This window comes from Cupressus sempervirens, chromosome 1 (genome assembly GCF_028749045.1).
Source record: "Cupressus sempervirens isolate cs-2001-9-10 chromosome 1, ASM2874904v1, whole genome shotgun sequence".
NCBI classification, from domain to species: domain Eukaryota; kingdom Viridiplantae; phylum Streptophyta; class Pinopsida; order Cupressales; family Cupressaceae; genus Cupressus; species Cupressus sempervirens.
The window spans coordinates 862175793-862196590 of NC_143118.1; the positions used below are offsets into that span (position 1 = coordinate 862175793).

Sequence of the window (20798 nt, forward strand, 5' to 3'; positions counted from 1 at the left end):
TAGCACACAACCAAGCAACCGACGACTCAATTTATTTTGCATCTTGTGCATTGTGTTTTTAAACTATTTTGGTTAACCCACATAGTGGATGTGGGACTAATCTCACACTTACCACCGGCCCCAAGTCTCCTGGAGGTCATGTTTTCAGTTCTTTCAACCCTTGTTCATCTTCCAATCATTGGTGAAGTCTTTGCTTAGTCTGGCCACAACATTTCTGGCATTGTCCTCTAGTGCTCAGAACAAAGATTCCATCCCTCGACTGGCAGTGATGTCCGATCCCTAGCAGTGATACCTCCTCTGACCACTGATGTGGAAGTTTTGGTATTCGTCGACCCCCAAGAAATTTTTATGTCAACGTTGCTCACAACTTTGATAGTGTTGTAAACCTGCATCATGTAGCACCTACTTGACCGCCCACGTGCCCTCACACTCAGAGAGACCTCAGACACCACGTGGCCCACTTCTATTGCCACGTAGGCATTGACACCTTAATATTGAAGTGACAACTCAGCCTCCACGTATACACCACATAAACATCCACGTCACATTGCCACGTGTACTATCCATACCTGCCACACATACCATTGACACCATTTTCGTACAACTGATGTCATCAGCTAATGTCATCAACCACGTCATCCAAGGAGGTTGACTTTTCATTGACATCAACATTTTATGAGCCTAAATTTGATGGGCACCCCCCAAATGAAAGATTTTGGCACTTTATATGTAGTGCATTTACAATAGGCCACTCGTCAAAATGGATAAAGTGGGCTTCAATTTACAACCTCCTTTTGGAGTTCAAATCTAGAACTTTATAATGTAGTTCAAAAATACAACAATTTTGAAGTAATACAATGCAAAATAGGACCTATTTCTTTTTTGTCCACAAAAGCTTATAATTTGATTGTAGATTTGGAAAGTAGATGAAAAAATATGCACTTTCAAAAAATATGGAACCTAAAAATGTGTCTAGATGAGCCCGTATGGAGTGTTTGAAGTTGTAAAATATAGGATTGGACAGGTACAATTGCCAAAAAGTGCTATATTTGACAAATCTGTGCCCAAAACTAGAAAAGAACAACACCACTAAAAAGTTTAGAAAATTCTACCCAAAATTAAAAAATCACACTTGATTTGGAGTCTGGATGACTAAGTTATGGCCTCTCAAAGTTGGACTGTCAAATCAAAACTAAATTTGGAGAGGGGTTTGGAGAGGAAAACACTATGTTAAATTTGATGTCCAAACGATTGTCGCAGCAGTTCAATTAGGCCTAAGAATGACAATTAGATGATCATCAAATTTAAGCTCGTGATTGATTGATGTTAGTGAAAAACTGGTCCCCTAGATGATGTCAACATATGAATGATGATTTCAGCATGATGTGGCATTGTATGAACTATACGAAAAAGGTGACGTGTCTGATTGACTTAGTATATGACAGAGGCTATGTGTCAAAGTATAGAGTTGATGTGTATGTCAAGTTGTCCCTGTAGACATGTTGTGTATAGTCTGTCCGTGTGGTAGAGAGGTGGCTCCTTTAGTCAGGGTTGATTAGGCACCATAGGGTGCTGTAGGCATATGCCACATGGCGAGACAAGTCACCAGAGGGTCTGAGTCAGGGCTACTGCGTGGAGGTGCTATGTTGAACATGTGGTGGGGGCGAAAAAAATTATTGTTGTCGATGTCAACATTTGGTGGCCGAAATTATCACCGTTGCCAAGAAGAGGGATCACCGTGTTTCTGCACTTGCCACATGGTAGGCACCAGAGGTTTATTGTTCACGCCAAAGGTTAATTGTTAGGCTAGTAACCAAATGGAGTTCCTGGTGATTTAGAGTTGCTAAGAGTTGACATCGGAGTTGACGTTAGAGTTGACGCTAGAAGTGATTTCAAAAAATGGCCACATGTTTTAAAACCAAATTTGTTCCACATGTAGTGGGTGTTTAACCTCTGATGTGAAGCCACTAATTGGGTGAGTGTCCGCTAGTGATGTGTGGTGTTTCACCGAATTTGCAATGTGTTGCGGCTGCTCGTCGAAAATGGAAAGTTTAATGTTGTCGGATGTAATAAATGGCATATTCCTAAAATATTGTGGGGAGGCTAGGATTTCACCACCCAGTTCTTGCAAAAAAAAAATTCTCTATGGACCCAATAGGCCTAATTTTTTTCGAAAAATACAATCCAAAAATTGCAGAGAAAAAATTCAGATCTGAAAATCAAATTAAACAGATCTAAAAAATGACCATACCAAATTTGCAAATCAAGCCTTTGGGTGCCAGTTTGCAAAAAAAATTTGCCTCAAATTTGACTATAGCCTAAGGTAGGCATATTTTAAGTCAAATTTCACCGAATCGGTGCTCTGGACATAATGGCAAGGTCCACTTTGGCTCTACATGCCCCCAATGGATGTAGATGCTTTGGATCTGAATCGGGTCCTTCAAGAGGTGAAGCAACAAAGGCCTCCAATGGCTATGTGAAGAGAATCTCCCTCAACTTTGATGCCATGTAAGAATTTTCCTTAGGAAAAAATTCACCCAAGATCAAAAAATTCAAGCACAAGCATAGAATAGACCAATAGAGTATGATTAGAATAACAATATAGTATTCAATTGATGCACAAGTACACTAGGAATGCCTATATATAAAGGCCTCTAGATTGCTTTTAGAATGTTTAGGAAGCATCACACTGATAAGTCTTACAACCAAGCACATGTCCACCAGGAGTGGATTATCCTCTATTAAGCACATGAGTAAATGCGATGATGAGAGGATAAGCCCGCAAAGGTATAGCAGAAAAAATAATGTTGTAAACACCATGTGCTTAATTAAGGGTGCAGCTAACTGTGTTGTCTACATGACAACTTAGTTAATTATGCAAACTCTAGTGTTGTAGACACCATGTGCTGAACTAGAGTTGCTTACTTTAGTGTTGTCAACATGACAACTTATAAAAGTATGCAAACTCCTAAGTGTCAACCTAATAAATAATAAAATAATGCATTGACCTAAGTGAACTTAAGTAAAGTGTAAATAGTGAATACTTATTTACACCAACACTCTCCTCCAGATCATCTTCTTCGTGGAGAACTCGGAAATGGTTCCTCCAAAGGCCAAATTTGAGAATTCCTCTCATTCTAGTACTCACAGACAATTCACCATAGTTTTTTTGTCGATTGAAATCATTACCATGTCATTTGGTATCACAATTTTTCTCGTGTCTAGGTTGTAATGATTTATACACTCATAGATTAACTTTGGGGCTTGGACCGTAACCGAAAAACTAGCTACCTTGACTAACTCGCATCCTTGGAGCTTCTCAGTGATGGGATGAATCTGCTCCAACTTCACTCTCTTTTGGAAATCCTCCATGTCATAAAAACATAGAGAAGTATCTATGAAATTTTGCAATTGAAATTTGATTCCATTTAACCCATTGAAACCCACAAATATGGTTGCCATTCTTTTGAAAATGATTTTTGAATTAAGAAAATGAAAGGAATAGCTAAAGTAATAGATATTGGCTTTTTGAAAAAGTTATGCAAATTAACAAAAAAATAGCTCAAAAGAAAGAGTGGTAGTTTGTCCAACTGTTCATGTTTCCATATATATATATATATATATATATATATATAGGAGCCTTGATTCATTTGTTGATCTTCAAAATTCATGCCACATGAATGAATTGAAGGAGATATCCATTGAAACAGTAAATGCATGAATTTAATAGATATCTAGGGGTCTTTTCACTGTTCTATTGGCTCAACAGTAACTTTCTATCTCCCCATAACTTACTTTCCCATTTTCCTTTAAGTTTTGGGAAGTTACTAATAGAGTACTCCATGGGAAAATATCCACTGGGTTTAACTTTGTTCATTAACTCTTTTCTGTAACGGTTAGATTCTTTCTATTATCCACTCTGAGACATTTTATGCACAAATTACGGATCGAACCTGACCACTAGCTTAATTTTCTTTTGAATATGGAAAATTTTCCTCATGGGTTGAAAACTTGTCGAGGAGAAGATAATTTCCATTTTTCCGCCATGGCTTTCCTTTTTAATTGACCTTTAGACCATTATCCTTTTTGGGTTCAAAAATTTCTAAGTGAGGTGCAAAAATTCTGTTTGAGCTCACTTATCATTTCTTTTCACTTTAAACTAGCCTTTGCGGGAAATCATCTTCATGGGTTAGAAACCCGCTAAGGAGAAGACAAATTCCAGATTTTTGCAAGCTTCTATTTCTATTGAGAAAGTGATAGACTGAAAGTGGATATAACTTGTAAATGATCATTATACGAGCAACATGAATCTCCATCAGACCAGGCACTAACCTACCCATAAGATCATTTTGACAAAATGGAGAACCACTCGGCTATGAAATGTGGAGAAGGGGAAAAGGAGAAATTCGATGGAGACTCGTTCCACCTAAGAAGGCTTAGACTTAGACTTAAACACAACTAGGAACTCATTATAACATAATTTTTCACCTTTTTGAATTAGTTGGAGGATGAAAAGTGGGGCAATAGCTAGCTTTGTCTAGGGACTTGGACAATCCATGTCCAAATGAGGAATCCAAATTCTCTGGTTTCGCAAAAGTAAAAGGGGGCTACACAACAAAACTAAAACAAAGAAAAATAAGGGAACAAGGGAAACCTAACTAGGAAAACAAGAAAGGGAACTAAACATAACTATAGTACAATACAAGGGTTACCTATTTTCGATTTGAAATTTGATAAAGCTTCAAATCCTGATCATTGTATGTCAAGGGCAACACTTTGCCATTCAGATATGCCAATTTAAATGAGTTTTTTTCAAAAGCATGATGAATAGTGAATGGACCTTTCCATAGAGTATTGAATTTCTTATGCATACCTTTTGGTGCCTTTTGTTTATCCCACAATAGTACACTATCTCCTATCACAAACTTCCATGGTCTCATCCTTTTATCAAACGGGTTCTTTACACACATCTAATGTCGTGTGATGTGATCCACAATTTCTTCTCTTTCTTCTTCGAGTTTGCTCAATTACAAGATCCTCTTCTCGAGTCCATCTTTATAGATGTCATCTTCAATTACTGTTCTCAGTTTTCTCATAGCCAATTCCAGAGGTAATGAAATATTAGCTTCAGTCTTGTAGATCAATTCAAAGGAGAGATGTTGATTGCCCTCTTAAGGGTCACCCTATCTGCCCAAAGCGCCTCATGAATCTTCTTATGCCAAGTTTTTTGATTGTTCAACAGCAATTTCTTAACAATATACATCAAATTCTTGTTACTAAATTCCACTTGGCCATTTCCTTGCAAAAAATACTCAGATGAATGACTGACTGTGATGCCATGCTCGAAACAAAACTCGGTGATCTCAACTAAAGAAAAATATGTTGCATTATCCATTATCAGTTTGATGGGTACACCAAATCTAACCAGTATGTTTTCCTTGATCAATTCACAAACTACTTCGGAAGTAGTTTTCTTGGTTACTTTGGCCTCCACCCACTTGGTGAAGCAATCAGTCGCAATTATAACTTATTGGTGGCTAGCACTAGATGTTGGATTAATAAGACCAATGAAGTCGAGGCCCCATTGTTGGAAAATACCTTCAATGATGATAGGTCTGAGAGGTAGAGCGGCTAGCTGGGTCTACCCATGAACATCTTACATGTTTCACATTTTGACACCCAAGAGTAGGCATCCCTAAACATGTCGAGCCAATAGTAACATTGTCTTAGTATTTTGAAAGTCGTGACTGAGGATGAGAAATGTCCACTGCATGCTTCATCATGGAATGTTCTCAACAACTTTTCCTATTGTTGTTTATCTACGCATTTGAGAAAAGTGCCATCTACAACTTTCTTAAACAATTTGTCATCCGAAATTATGTTGTTAACATCTTTTACTTGAGATCTCTTCTTTGTTTTGCTGTCATGCCTTCAGGACAGTCTCCATATGTCAGTAGATAAGTAATGTTCTCAAACCAAGAGTCTTGTAGGCCTACTACCAAAAGTAATTGCTTCTCTCCCAACTCCTTTGGTTCTTTAGAGATTGTGTTTTCTGCAATTGCCTCCCTGCTAGCTTCTTCAGGTCAGTTACAAATACGTTGCCTCCTAGATTAGTAATCACTGCACACACACCCCACATTTTTTATTTTTCTCATATCACAATGTCTGCCCACAAACCAATTGGTTGACTCCTAACTACAAATACCTTGGTTCGTCATGCATAAAACCACATTGAATTCTTTTGCAAATGTGCACACCTTTATTATTATTAGATTTAATGTTTTGATCATTATTGAGAAATTTATAAGCATAAATGTGTAATAATATTTTTAATGTTTTCAATCTTTTTATTTTGACGTGCAGAGGCGTGGGCAAGTTAATAACATTAGTAACATATGAATATTGTTGTTCTATGCATTGTAATTACCTATCAAAAATGTTAAAATTAAAGATAGAAATTAAAATAATTATTAAATTATTTAAAAGTTATAAATAATAATTTAAAATAAATTAATGTATAAATATTTATAATTTATATCAAGAATTAATATCACTTCAGCTAAACAAAGATTATAAAACATTCATTAAATTAAATTTAAAAAACTTTAATTGGTTGCCCCTAGACATGAAGTGTAAGACAAAGGGGGTTCTTTGGACAAGTTGGTGAGAGAGAGAGAGAGAGAGAGAGAGAGAGAGAGAGAGAGAGAGAGAGAGAGAGAGAGAGAGAGAGAGAGAGAGAGAGAGAGAGAGAGAGAGAGAGAGAGAGAGGTTGTCCATTTTATATAGGACATCATAGTTAGAGGGATGGGGAGATATAGGAAGAGATGAGGGAAGTTATAAAAAAATGTTCCACGTCAAAACTATAGTGACATCATTTGTGAAACCCTTGCACTCTTGAAAGGTGAAGTGCTAGTTTTAACTCTTTTATTTTTCATGAAAATGCAATGACCAATATAAGTATAATTTTGAACTTATAATATAATGTTGTATTACTCACATTGATATAATCTTGAGAAGGATTGCATGAGGATGGAAGTGCCTATAGAATATGAAACTTGCATATGATTAAATTTCTTTCAAAATGAAAACAAATACAAATATACAAATATGTAACCGATAACAAGAATAAACAAGTAAAGAAAAAACATGTTTAAGTAAGTTTTGTATTGATTAGAAGAAATGAACTCTTTTGAAAATGTGTTTTTTTAAAATATTGATGGAAGTAAAAGGAATTATAAAGAAAATTAAGTTTTATATAAATAAAATCAAAATTACAAACCATTTAAGTTTGGTTAAAAGTTTTTAAAATAATAGTATTTAATAATAGAAATAGGGTTTATAATATGTAGCTAGTGTTATCATTAATTTTATAATAGCTTTAAGATTTTAAATTTATAGTATCATAATTTTTTATTTATAGAGATTCATTATTTTAGTTTAGAGCCCAGCCCCCGCCATAGGGCCACAACCTTATTACGATTGCATCGTGCTAATAACAACTACCGAGCTGTAAAACTGCCTAGAATGAATTTAATCTAGAGGCGTGAACTTAAATTTCTAACCAGGTTTCTCCAGAAGAATGTGGAGGATGATCAAAAATATCCGAGAGAGCAGACTAGGTTAATTATGAGATGAGAAACCTGCAAGAGGAATGCAAATGGTAACATGGCTGAAAATGGGGTTGCAGGAGGACGGTTCAAGACAAAATCAGGAAAATTCAGACACCAAATATATAATATTATCTACAGTGCTTTAAAATTATCAGCATTCAACCCAAGGTGTAAATTTGTATTTGAAATCAATTTTGTGTTAAAAAATTATGTTTCTTCCATTCTGCTTGCTTCAGTTGGATAGAACCCTAGAAAATGAACCCCAACTTTTGTAATTGTGGTCATTGTAGTTGTGGTTGTGATGTAGGTAGCTGGTTAGTGAGAAAAGAAAGACAGTATGTAACAGTTGTTTCGTGTTAGGGACAAGTGGCGAACCCAGATCAAGAAAATCAGTCCCCCACTTCATGTTTTTGGGAGTTAAGATGTAAGGTTCTAGCTAAGAAGGAAATGATTGTTTTAGTGATAAGATACCCCTACCTTCAGATTTCAATAGGTTCAAGAATGATCCAAAAGAAAGATAATTAGTTGGAACAATTATCAATAGGCAGAGATTTGATATTCCTACATGGAGGTATAGAGAAGCTGATGTCCAAAAGGTAGATAATTTAGTTGGAACAATTAAACTCACACACATCTGTCATTTCTTGTTCAATTTTGCATTTTAAGCTTTAGAGTTCAGAAGCACTATCTCCGTTTTTAGAAACATGCATGAATAACATAGAATATTGTAATAAACGTATATGGCTCAGCCATTATAGGGGAGAACACAGAAGACTATCTCATGTGTACACATGCCAAATATTATGGAGAAAAAAAGCTAAAAAACATTAATAATGTTGAGTCGTACCTTTGATGTTTGTATGAGGCATTTTAGGGCCCCTATGCATTCTGCTCAATGGAGCCCTAAAATATTGGTAGGCTGCACAGCAGCTCAGCCAAACAACTTCATCATTGTACCGTAAACCCCATTGAAATATAGATTACCCAGGTCTATATACAGACCCATAGGAAAATCAAAATTCTGAAGAGTATAAATGGGGGTGGTAAAGAAACTAAGTGAAAGAGAAAGATCAAATTCCCTGAAATTTTTACGAACCAAACAAGAAAGCTAAAAATTTCAGGTTTTTATTGCTTAAGGCTGAAGCTGATAGGTATATACAACTCCAAATCTCAAAGACATATAGGATGAGATGCTGACCCTAAAAAAATTCTATATAAGATATTCGAAAAGGACCTCTATAAGACCATAACCCGTTGGTGTTAAGAGCATCACATTCGTGTGCACTGCTCAACTTATATACACCACACAACAAGCATGGAAATTAATTAACAGTTTTTCCACTCTTCCATCCAATATCTAGGATAGGCTAATCAATGCTATTAGCTTTCTTTTGATTAAATAAATATTACACCAAAACAATAATTGAAAAAATATAATAAATAATACAGCAATACTGGCAATAGTACTCAATGCCATCTTCTTGATGGTGTGGATGATGCCTCTCCAATCTGAGTATCAAATGGCTGCCTGTAAAAAGTTGTCTTTGCACAATTCTCGACAGATGATCCTTCAGGTGAAACTGATGAACATAGAATCAAAATAAAAATAGTAGCCGGTAATCATCAGAACTGGTTTTGGAGTCCAATTGAGAACAATCAATGTGTAATTTTTAGACCCACCCATAATTTTCTTCTGTAAAGCTTCTTTCCCTTGCCCTGAGCATTCAGTATCCAGCATATTTAGAATTCATTGGAATGTACAGTTCATGGGTTACTTACTGGCAACCCTGCCTTCGAATGTGAATTTTCCTCCTGGTGAAATCCGCTTTGATTCCATTCCCCCAGAAGGCAAGCTAGCAACTGATTGCCTCACTGATCGAGCTTTCAGTTGTCCATTGCCATTGTACAACCTGCTTGCTGAGGCAGGGCTTTTGGCTTGGCTTGGACTTCTGCAAGTGAAAAAGTGGTCGCAAATGAGGTAGGCAAATTAATTAGACAATAACATGAATTTAGACACCACTCTTCTTCCAGATAAAAATAGTAGAAACAAAAGGATACAAGTTGTAAACAGATCAACATACTAACAAATAAACAAACATTTCTGAGAAGGAATGGCTCTACCAAGATTGAGTGCATCTACTTCAGAAGCTTATTCATAGAATGTAGGAATATGCATTATGTTTACCTTCTCTCCACAGGTTGAGAACTCCTTGTAGAGGCTTGTGGAGTCTTTCTAATCCTTGGGACATGTTGTATTGAGGCTATGTCACTCAGATTAAGCTCCTTAAATTGCCATAAATCTGTCTCAGAACAATCACTTGTTCTGTACACATCTATGTCTGATTCATCTGTTGTTCCTGGTGGAGTTCTTCTTACCTGTGTTTCTTGCCTCCCTTTGACCTCAAGTTTATTCCTTTTGACTATATGTGCTTCATTTTGCTCCATCAAAAATTGGATGTCTTCTCTCTCGGGAAAGATCTTCCTTGGATTCGTATAATACTTCTGGTAGAACATATCAGAAATGCTGTCTTGCTTTGCCAATTCACAAGCTTCCCTCATGGCATCATTTCGTGAAGCTGCACTGTGGATGGTTAAATGTCTATTTACCATCACCTTGTCTTGCCATTTTCTTGCTTCTTGCTCTTCTAAGATATCATGTTTAATTCTACTCCTTGTGTGATTCCCACGATCAGCAGAGAGTGATCTTCTTTCAGCAGACAATGATCTTCTGTCAGCAGACAATGGTCTTCTTTCTGGAGATGGCCGGCACACTAGCCGGGGATAATTTGCATCAAGTTCCTCTCCTGTAAGGTCCCTATTATAGATGGGTTTCCTTTGCCTTCCTGAAGAAATGCTCCTACCCTGAGACTTTTTTCATACAAATATCTCAGCCTTCTTACTTTTATAGTTTAAACAGAACGATATAAAAAGTGTGTCAGTATATATATCAGATGGACGTGTAGATTTCTGCATTTACCTCAATATTTCCAACCTCTTCTGTTGGCTGTCTCCTATTTGACTGTGCTTGAGAGTCTCTGATATGTCGCTGCAATTGCAACGGTGATGCGCCAACCTTCATGCGTTGTCTTTCTGTACTATTTCTTGAGCTTCTCAAGCTCTGAGGTTGCTCTCCTTCAGATTCCTTCTTGGCTAATTGTATCTTCAAATTGTAAATCTGCAGTTTTCCATATTGACATCAACTTCTATTTAAATTACAGTAAAGAGCAAACTCAAAGGTTATCTAGACTGAAGGACAGTTTGTTGGGGAATTATAACACCAATGAACCAAAATCTTGTTCACTTATTGATCTGAAAATCTCATCAAATCCATTGACACAATGCATTGCTATTCTATAAAGATGGTAATTTTTACTGGCTTGAACATGCCCTTTGTAGTAAAAGGAATACATCCAAACTAGTTCTGAGTTTTAGATTTATATACGGTAACAATATTGTGACCTTTCAACCAGTACAAATTGGGGAAAAAATAGTAGCAGACCTGTTCCTTGAGCTCCCGAACTTCAGCACTCTCTCTATTAGAACGAGCTGCACCAAGTTCAACAGTGGCTACTCGCTCCGCAAATTTTAGAGTACTTAATGTCTCTCCATAAGACTCTGCTTCTGGACTTATGTGCACAAACATAAGAGTTTTCGCCTGCCCCCCTAATGAAAAGATACTCAAAATCAGTCTCCTGAATAATAAATACAATTTGCAACAATCAATAGAAGAAAAGAGGATTGTGACCTAAGGAATCCTGAAGCAACTGTGTTAGCTTGCTATTTCTGTAGGGAACATGAGAGTTCTTTTGTGCAAGTGCAGAAATCACATCTCCCAAGGCTGAAAGTGATTTGTTGATGTGTTGGGCTTCCTTCAATCGGTCTCCTGTAGCTTCAGATTTGTCAACCCTTTCACTTCCAGCAAGGTCCACCAAATGAAGGCATCCTCGAAGGATTGATCCAGTGGCCAAATCTGTTCCTTGTACATGCACTGTCAAAACACTACAAACCATTCTTGTTGTTGGTTCCTTTGCTTCAAATTCTAATGTTTATATGGAAGGAAAAAATCTAAGTAGAGAAAGCTATTGAAGAAGTATTCAAAGATAATCCATGGAGACGAACACAGAAATACTATAAAGACAAAAAAATTGTGGAGAATAAATGCGAAAACTACCATCATCTACGTGAATGCAACGATTGGTGGGACTACGTACTGAAAAAGCAGAGTTGACTTACCTGTGTGATCGACTACTACGGTCATTCAAAGCAGTTGCTCCAACAACACGGTTCTTCTGTCCAATGTTCATAAGGTTGATCACATCAAATGTAGACTCAACTGGTATTAAACTTGCATCAGGCACATTGAGTCCATTTTGCTGAGAATTGTTCCGAATTTCTAGTGTTCCATGGAGTCAAGGATTCCTTCAATTTTAAGAATCAGGCAATTATTGTTTGAATATGGAAACAAGAAACTTGAAGGGAATGTTAATAGGCTTATACAACAAAAGGATATCTCCGACTAGAACCATCTGTAGCAAGCAGATCTCTCACTTGCTCATTGTATATCTCTATCATTTGAACTCCTACTTGATATTCAAACACATTTTTCCTGTTTTTTGAGATTTCAAATAAATCATTCAATGCTCTATAGTTCACACCCCAATTCTCCTCTGTAATTACTTGAGGACCACTCTGAAAAGAAAAATAGATGAATCAGTGGAAGAATAGCTTTGGTAATGAACCCAACTCAGCATTCATCATATATTGTGAGTGACAACATTTGTGAAGATTACTTTTTTCTTAAAACAGTGCAGATATGGCAATGCTTGTCACTACTGCACTGTATTACCTACGAGGGCAGCATTGTTGATATGTAGCAAATGATACGGAAATCACAATAGCTTATGTGAATTCCATGGCTAGAATAGTACTGTGGTGAAACATGGAACAGTTCATGTATCCAAGATTTCTCATTATCAAATCTCTTAATTTTTACACCCTGAATGATTACAAGTCTATCTGTTAATATTCTCCTATTTTGGTTTGTTTCTTCTTTATACTCACACAAGTATACTTTTTAATTATGTTATGACAATAAAGGCTTCAATTAATCATACAGACAGTACAAATAATGTGACCCACCATTGTAAATGTCTTTCCAGAGCCAGTTTGTCCATAAGCAAAAATGCAAACATTGTAGCCATCCAGGACAGATCGTATTAGAGGTTGTGTATCCAAGAAAATTTCCTCTGTGCATTGACATGTTAAACGACAATTAGGACATGCCTATGTGTCTCATAAAGCAAAAGAGCTACATTATTGTGGTGAATTACCTTGAGTGGCAGAGGTGCCAAACACTTTATTGAAATTAAATGTCTTGCGTGCTTCCTTGCCTTGCTTAGCAGGATTAACAATCATGAGAGTGCCATTTTCTCCAACAAAATCCACTGTAGTTTGACAGCCCCCCTGTCCAGGCAAGAAAGGCCTGATTCGGCAATAGACTCTTATGCTACCTAATTCAGAAAGGAAAAATCAGGAGGATAAAACATGGCACTCATATATTTAACCTCAATAAGATTGATTATTTTAACAGATAAATACCCTTTAGATCTTGCACTTGATTATAAAGTTGTCTATTTTCTTCTAGAACATTGTGGTAACCTTCAGCTGCTTGCACAAGCCCTTGAAGATGGATCCCTGAAACATGACATTCGACAGAGGGATACATGTTCTATTATGGAAGGCACCAAATTCCTCAAGAAGAAAGTAAAAAATTGTTGCAATTGTGGCATCCTTCAGCAAAGAGTAGTATCAAGTTACCAAGATTTCCCAATTCTTCTGTCCATTTTAGTTGCAGCGTTTTGATGCCTTCCTTTGTGGTGTAGAGTGTGTACTTCAGTTCCTGTGAGATTTATGGTTTATGAAGAAGACTAATGCGGCTTTAATGCATAATAAATATTTTGTTGAAAACAATATATGTTCATTTCTGTCAATATACCTCGATTTCTCTTGCAACGTCATATTGTAGTTGCTGCTTTGGGTTAGCATTTGTATAATGATTGACTTCACTTGACAGATGAGAAAACTGTTTTGCATTCTGTACTCTAGCATCTTCATGGATGCCTTGTTTTGCTCCCAAAAAATATGACTTTAGTAGTGGATCGTCATCACATTTTAGAAGGTCCTTCAGAACCATGCTTAACTGTAAAAAGGACAAGTATAGATTATAAACTTTTTCTTGAACTACATATTTCTAATTATTGTTCTTAATGTAGCACTTAGAGTTCGAGTGCCAACAAGTGAAAAGATTTTATGAAATCAGAAAGACTTCTGGACATTGAACTTGAAGCATCACCTGCTCCCCTTGGGTGGCAAGCCGCCGCTCAAACTCCTCCATGACTTTAGTCAACATAGATTCTACAAGCTGGATGGACAATCAGAAATTTCAAGACTGACAAGACCACAAGAAAACAACAAAAAAGCTGAACAGATGCTTGACAAACCATAATGCCTGTTTAGACAAGTCTCCTATCATCAACAACCAAAATATGAGATATCCATCCTTACATTTATGACAAGCATTGAGTAAGGAGCCAAATAAACAGTAGATTCGAAGGCTTACCATAGGCAATTCTTCAGCCTTTTTGTCAGAAAGAATTTTGAGAAGTAAATTGGTGAGTGCCTGCAATGATGGATACTGTTAAGTTGAGCAATTAATCTGCCTGGACCTATTGACTTTCTCAATTTGCATACAACTCTTTTGACAGAATTAGAATATCAATGAAAAATAACTTGTACAGAAAATGAAATCGGTAATAATTATAGTCTACTTACTGTTCCATTGCAATTCATAGAGAGATCCTTGTTTGCATAGTCCTTTGCCAAAAATGCTTCAGGGAATTTGATTCTGAGGTAATCTAACAGAGCGCTTGTAACATTGTTTCCAAGCATATCCTGTTGCTTGAGTTGCCCCTGATTGCCCTTCAAAGTTAAATCATTCATTAACTCGGAGTTTTTCCCAGGTCCCTTGATGGGAAGCTTTATTCCATCCGGAAACTTCACATTAACACCATATTTTAGAAGGCCATGTGCTCCTGTTTGCTTCCAGTCGTAGTAGGATTTCAGGCCTAAAACACAATCCACCACTTTAATAGATGACCCTCCCTGAAAAGTCATACACTTGGTAAAGTAAGATAGTGATACAAGATGAAGCATTCATATAGAAATTTAGATAAGAAAAAATAATATTTTCACTGAACTATTATTGAGTAGAATCAAGAAACATAATTTTGGCCCTCTGATGCTTTTGGATACATTCTGCAATAAAATATGAAGTCTTACTTTCAACGCTACATAAAGTATTGTTGGGGAGAAACGTGGAAATCCAAGATACCAAATAGGACAGCATTTTGTTTTTAAGTTACATACAGAACTCGCTTCAGAACTTGGGGCTCTTAAACACATATATAGCTTGCAAATGACAATGGAATATCCTTGAGTGCCGTAGACAGAATATATTTTACTATTTGTGGTCTAACAGTATCACTAATAGCCAGGACAATTATCACAATGTTGATCCACTTTTGAAATTTGACAGAGATCGTCCTCCACGTTAAGTTGAGGCCGAGGAACTGGCTTTCAAAGAATCCTTGATGTAAGGGCACAATTTGGCTTTGGAAAAAAATGATCCCGACTTAATACAACTGTGGAATTTGAATATTGAACCTTCCTGCAAGTGATAATAGTCATGAAATCTGAAACTGCAACAATACAGTAGAACACAAACCTGTTCCAAATCAGAAGCCTCAAAGGTTGGCAACTGCATTTCTTCAACTGCAACAAGGAAGTTCCTCACATTCTCGAAGTACTGAATTGCAGACAAGGCTGCTCCATCCAGACAAGGGACTGAAGGTGCCGGATTTTCCACCACCTGTCACAACCTCAAGCAAAATGAACATAACTCAGGCGGAATCCAGATATATAAGAAGATTCCATGGAAATATAATTATAACGGAAGCTTTTAATTTGTGTCCTCCAGACTCTGTAAGATATATTTGATGGCCGATGGAGTAAAATAGACTAGGAATTACACAAGATTTCGGCACATTTTATGTCATTTATATCACGCTTTAAGCATATTTTACGATTTGCATTAAATCTATCTCTAAACAAAAGGAGGAACCTTGAATCGACTGAAGATTTGAATGTAGACACATATGAACAAAAACTTATAACTGCAGAAATCCAAATCCCTCGTACATGGGAAATTATGTTGGCATTGTTTTGCTGCATACCTTAGGTACAGCCCCAGGATTAACCGTGTTAAGCAAATTGCAAAGAATAAGACCGTTGTGTAGTCCCACCATAAATTCTTCTTCAGTTGGTTCGTTTGGCAGTGAATCCGCGGCTACGTCCACCATTTCTCGTAGCCATGCTGCAGCTTGATACCTTCTGGAAGCTGCAACATGCACATGCAAGTACAACCACAGAGGAATGTAAGAGCTGAAATTACTCAATGGAAGCAGGCATTTGCTTATAGCGTATACGAATAAGCTGCAAAAATCCAAATCTTAAAAATCGAATCCTGATAATAAGAGTATCTATCCAATTAGGAGAAATCTCAGAAACTACGGAAATTCAACCATCGAAGATAAAATCTGGCTGTAAATCTAAGTACACAATGAAATGGGAGAATTACTTAAAAAGTACATAGATAAACTGCGAAAAATCTATCTTGAAGGTCGAATCTGGCTTAAGATGTACATTTAAAACCCCGTGAAGGGGTTTTCTTAAACTAATACGCATAACCACTAAAGTTCAAGAGGCTCATGCGCTGATAAATTATTTTTAAGCATGTTGGCTTTAATGCTGCGTCTGTCGTTAACAAATATCCGGTGCTCTAAAACGTTTTTAGAAAATAAAACATTGCCCCCGCTGTTCAGAAGTTACAATCATTTTATAAAATAATTCGTTTTTCAGCGCTCTGCACTATAAGCCCAAAACTTCGCTACAACTGCCAACATTTTGAACAGTACAGAAGCGTTTATTTCAATCTTTTTTGACATATCACAGACATTTCAGAAGAAATTCACTGCTTTTTCTTTTAGAACAGACTACAAGCGTTTCAGCTGAAAGTTATTGCATCTTCTTCAGGAATAGATTTGAAGCATTTAATGACATCACATTTTTCTTACAGTTTCCAGGCATTTCAAAAAGAAGTGATTGCATCTTGGTCAACAACTGGGAATCAGAGTAACTTCGTTAAAGACATTCATCATCTGTCAAGCAAAAATCGCCCAGATAGACTTTAAAAAGTTTGTTTAGGCAAACGAAAGTATGGAATTTTACGCGCACTGCAGGAATTCTGAAATCTTCGATTCTTAACCTCTTACATTACCGTAAATCCACATATTCTCTTCAAACAGCCTAATCGATTTTAATTAATCACATCCTGTTGAAAGGCTTTTTACAATATCATAAAATTCGCATCATCCTTCTCAACAGATTAGACGCATTTCAATCGGAAAGTTTTTACACGTCTTGGATATATTGCAAGTCTCCAGATAAACCCAAAAACAAAACATAGTTTTCATAAGTCCTGCGGTTCCATACAGATACCATAGGAGCTCAATTTTCTATCACCACGACCTCTCTTCTAGCCGATTAGGCGCATCTTCATATTGTAACAGATGTCAAACGTCTTTACGAGATGCTGCATAAAACGTACTAGTTTATCGAGATTCCAAGACGAGAACAAAACTTATCAATAGGCGAATCTCTTGGCAGTTTTTCCGTATGACACTCCCAAACATTCAACACTGCTAAAAGAAGACCATCACAAACATACAACACTGCAAAGATAGCATTCAGATTACAAGCACTTTACCGCATCTTGGAAACAGAAATCAAACATTGCAGATATTAAATATTTCATCTGTAAAATAGTTAAATCTTCTTTCCTCAAATCACCTGCTTCCTCGGCCTTCCTGGAAGCCAGCGCTGCATAGCTCGGCCTGCTCTGCGTCGCTTCTTCGCCATTAAACGCCTCTTGACCGTTCAATTTCCTCGAATTTCCACAATTTTTCTCAGGAAAACTCGAATTCCCCGTAAAACTGAATGAAAGTTGATTTTCTAACGCCATGGAACGCAGAAAATTTGAAATCCTCTCTTTTTACTCAATAAAACATCAAAAAGGGGACTCCTTCACATTCATTTCGATTCAAAGCTCATTTCTGAACAGTTTTTGACGAAATAACCAGCGATCTGTTCGCCATGAGTAGACGAGAACGATAAGCCTGCCAAAAACAGCGCTTTTGTGCGAAAATTGAATATTTAGAGCATTCTTTGAGCTCAAATAATAATCTTTTTATCGCCGTGAGCTCTCTGTATCGGTTCAGTCAGTCGTGTTTTAATCGGACCTCAGGCTCGGAAACCATAGATTTCCCATACCTCAGGTTCGGTCCCGTGCCTCAGCCACGTAATAGAGTACATGTTTTGGCGCTGTAAAGCTTTTCCTAAATGGTCATAACAGTTGTGGAATATTTGGGAAAACGGTTTCAGGGTAATTTGTATTTTGTTTTTTATAATTACTAATCAAGGAGGGTAAAGTACTTTGCTTTTGACTAATTGATAATTTACGAGAGTTTAAAAACAGGAGTGGTCAATGAGGAAGTCTAAAAGAAATAACATTGTCACTAATTCTATCTCACATTTTGGTCTTGGGTCAACTTTGCACAAGCCTTTGGAGGAAGGAGGGAAGGGTGGAAATTGCTACAGGAGGAGGAGATTTGGGAAAGCTTGGGAAAGTCTATTAATGATAGTTCAATGTATGTTTAAGATAATATTAGAACTAAACATGTGGATTTCACTAAGGATATCATGTTAGAGGATGAAAACAACTAGTGAAGTGCTAAGGGTGTTGCAAGGAGTGCAAAAACATGGCAGGAGAAATTGAAATTTTGAAGAAAAAGATCAAGTCGATGGAAAAGAAAATGATAAGCATTTCGAAATTTACCTTGAGGGGTATGCGTAGTTTGTGCCATGTGCAAAAAAAGGTCTTGGGAAAGGATGTAGAAAAAGAAGGGAATTCCTTCATGAAGACTCGAGCCATTATGTCAGCTAGCCTTAGGATGGCTTGTGCTTGCTTTGGTTTTATTGTTCATGTTGTTATGTTTAGAAGTTCAAAATATTATTCGGTAAAGACTTATAGTAGTTTGTAATATTATATTGCTAAGGTTTTCTTGTTGGTTTTGATGTTAATCAACTATTAATGTGTTGTCTATGATGGGTTTATGATGATTGATCTACCTCCCCACACTATTTTCTTTAAGAAGACAAAACCCTTGTTTTCCTTTTATTAATATAAAAAATAATAGTTGATCACATAGGAAGCATTTTGAGATTATGATAGAAAAATTCCATCTAAAGATCTATAAATTGTAGATGATCAAAATCATGTCTCCTAATACATTAGAACTACAAGAATAAGGAATTGAGGGGTACATTAAATAAATAAAAACTTGGCACTACATGGAAGAGGCCTAACTACCTCAACACTTTGCATTATCCCTAGGGTAAACAATAAATCAATATATGATATAGAGGAGAATGATGAGACAAATAGAGGAATTAACAAAATATTTTCTCTCTTCTATCCAAAAACCTACAAGACAAACAATCAAGCAAACTCCAACCTAAATACTTGAACAATATTACTCTATTCAATCACCTCCAACAAGTCTTTCTTCTCTTTATCTTGATCCTAGGATGAAGAAGGTTAAGCTCATGGAGGAGCAATGGGTGAGGTGGTACAATGTATCTCACGTTCAACAAGACAAGGATGAAGTTGCCTTGATATTTTCATCCAAAAGTTATTGTGAATCATGTGTCAACAATTTTGTGAATATGGTTTGCATACACTTCTTAGGATAGTAGTGTTTGATTACTAAAGTCTATTGAAGAATATAAGGGTTGTTTTGGTGTCTAGAAGAGAGGCACTAACAAAGTCTTAAGGAGGAGCATCTTTGACTACAAGACTAGTAGAAGATAACACAAGTGAAAGTGAAGGAATAATAGATTTCTTGTGGCAAATAGTAGGAATAGAGCCATGTTTGTACTTGCACTTAGATGATTGGTATGAAACCTGCACATCAATCGTGTTAGGTTGAAGGATCCTAAGAAAGCTAGAATGAAGAACTAGGTGAGAGGTGGGAATAGCAAGAGCTACAAAAGATATGACCCTCATGGAGCATGTCTTTGGTTTATGTGAATGGTGGAATATCAAGTAAGACAGTGATAAGTGGTGGTTCCAAGAAGGGAGTGTTGAAAAAGTTCACACTTTTGGAAAGAGGTTCATCAAAGTCATTGAAAGGAACCAAATGTGATGGTTGAAATGAGCTTAGCAAATAAGTGCAAGCACATTCTAGGCACATAATCACCATTGCATACACATGACATCCATGGACATACATAGGTAGGCCGCATGCATAAGATTTGTTAGTCTATGCATATTTTCATCATATTGTTATAATTTTCTACTGCTATATAAAGGTAGATGTGCCAGTGTCTATGTATGCCAACATGTTTCCTATCAAAATAAATAAATGAAAAGAACATTTACGTAGAAAGGTAGATCCTTATAAAGCTCCCCATACTCATTTTTTGGTTGTCAATTTGATTATGATACAGACGATTGTTATATTCAATGTTTATCATTATTGCTCTACAAGTACATTAATTTTTATTGCATAAACACATGAGGCATAACAATGATTGCTCTATCATTTACACACATACATTTATGAATTTTAGGAAAAAACGGTTATTTTTTTAAGAAACAAAAGAATTAAGATAGGTTAATTTATCTCGAGGCTAGTGGAATGAGTCAAGTTTCTTTTGTTGCACCAGAGCCATCCCTGCGACCGAGTGGCCAATCGACCTTACCTTGGTCTTACCCAAATGAGTCAGATAATTTTACATTAGCCTCATTTCAACATTAGCCTTGAACCCACTTTGCACAAATGTTCATAATAATATGTTTTAAACAACATGTATCAACTTTACACTATAATCGTTCTTTTGTCTCTTTGGCTAAGAGCGAAGGACTGGGGTATCTATTCCACCATAATCTCCCCTGACATGAACTCGACCTCATCCCTTATGATGAAGCCAACAAGACTTGATCCCTCATAG

The 20798-nt window shown here is 36.6% G+C and overlaps 1 protein-coding gene across 2 annotated transcripts; it reads right to left on the reverse strand.

Moving 5' to 3' along the window:
• Positions 1-8714: 8714 nt before the first annotated feature.
• On the reverse strand, positions 8715-17990 carry LOC149580573 (kinesin-like protein KIN-14Q). Of its 2 annotated transcripts, none has more exons than XM_089792019.1 (19): positions 17577-17990; positions 15902-16065; positions 15394-15537; positions 14442-14771; positions 14230-14289; positions 13963-14031; positions 13606-13809; positions 13428-13509; positions 13209-13304; positions 12941-13120; positions 12750-12856; positions 12121-12299; positions 11844-12008; positions 11356-11609; positions 11110-11273; positions 10588-10785; positions 9796-10478; positions 9390-9559; positions 8715-9190 (listed from the first exon to the last, which is right to left on the reverse strand). In XM_089792019.1, exons 1-19 carry the CDS (start codon positions 17746-17748, stop codon positions 9078-9080), a joined length of 3534 nt encoding a protein of 1177 aa, XP_089648145.1. In that variant the 5' UTR covers positions 17749-17990; the 3' UTR covers positions 8715-9077. The 2 variants fall into 2 exon arrangements, with proteins under 2 accessions (XP_089648145.1, XP_089648153.1); XM_089792027.1 differs by having other exon boundaries at positions 8974-9190; positions 9796-10472.
• Between the last annotated feature and the right edge of the window lie 2808 nt (positions 17991-20798).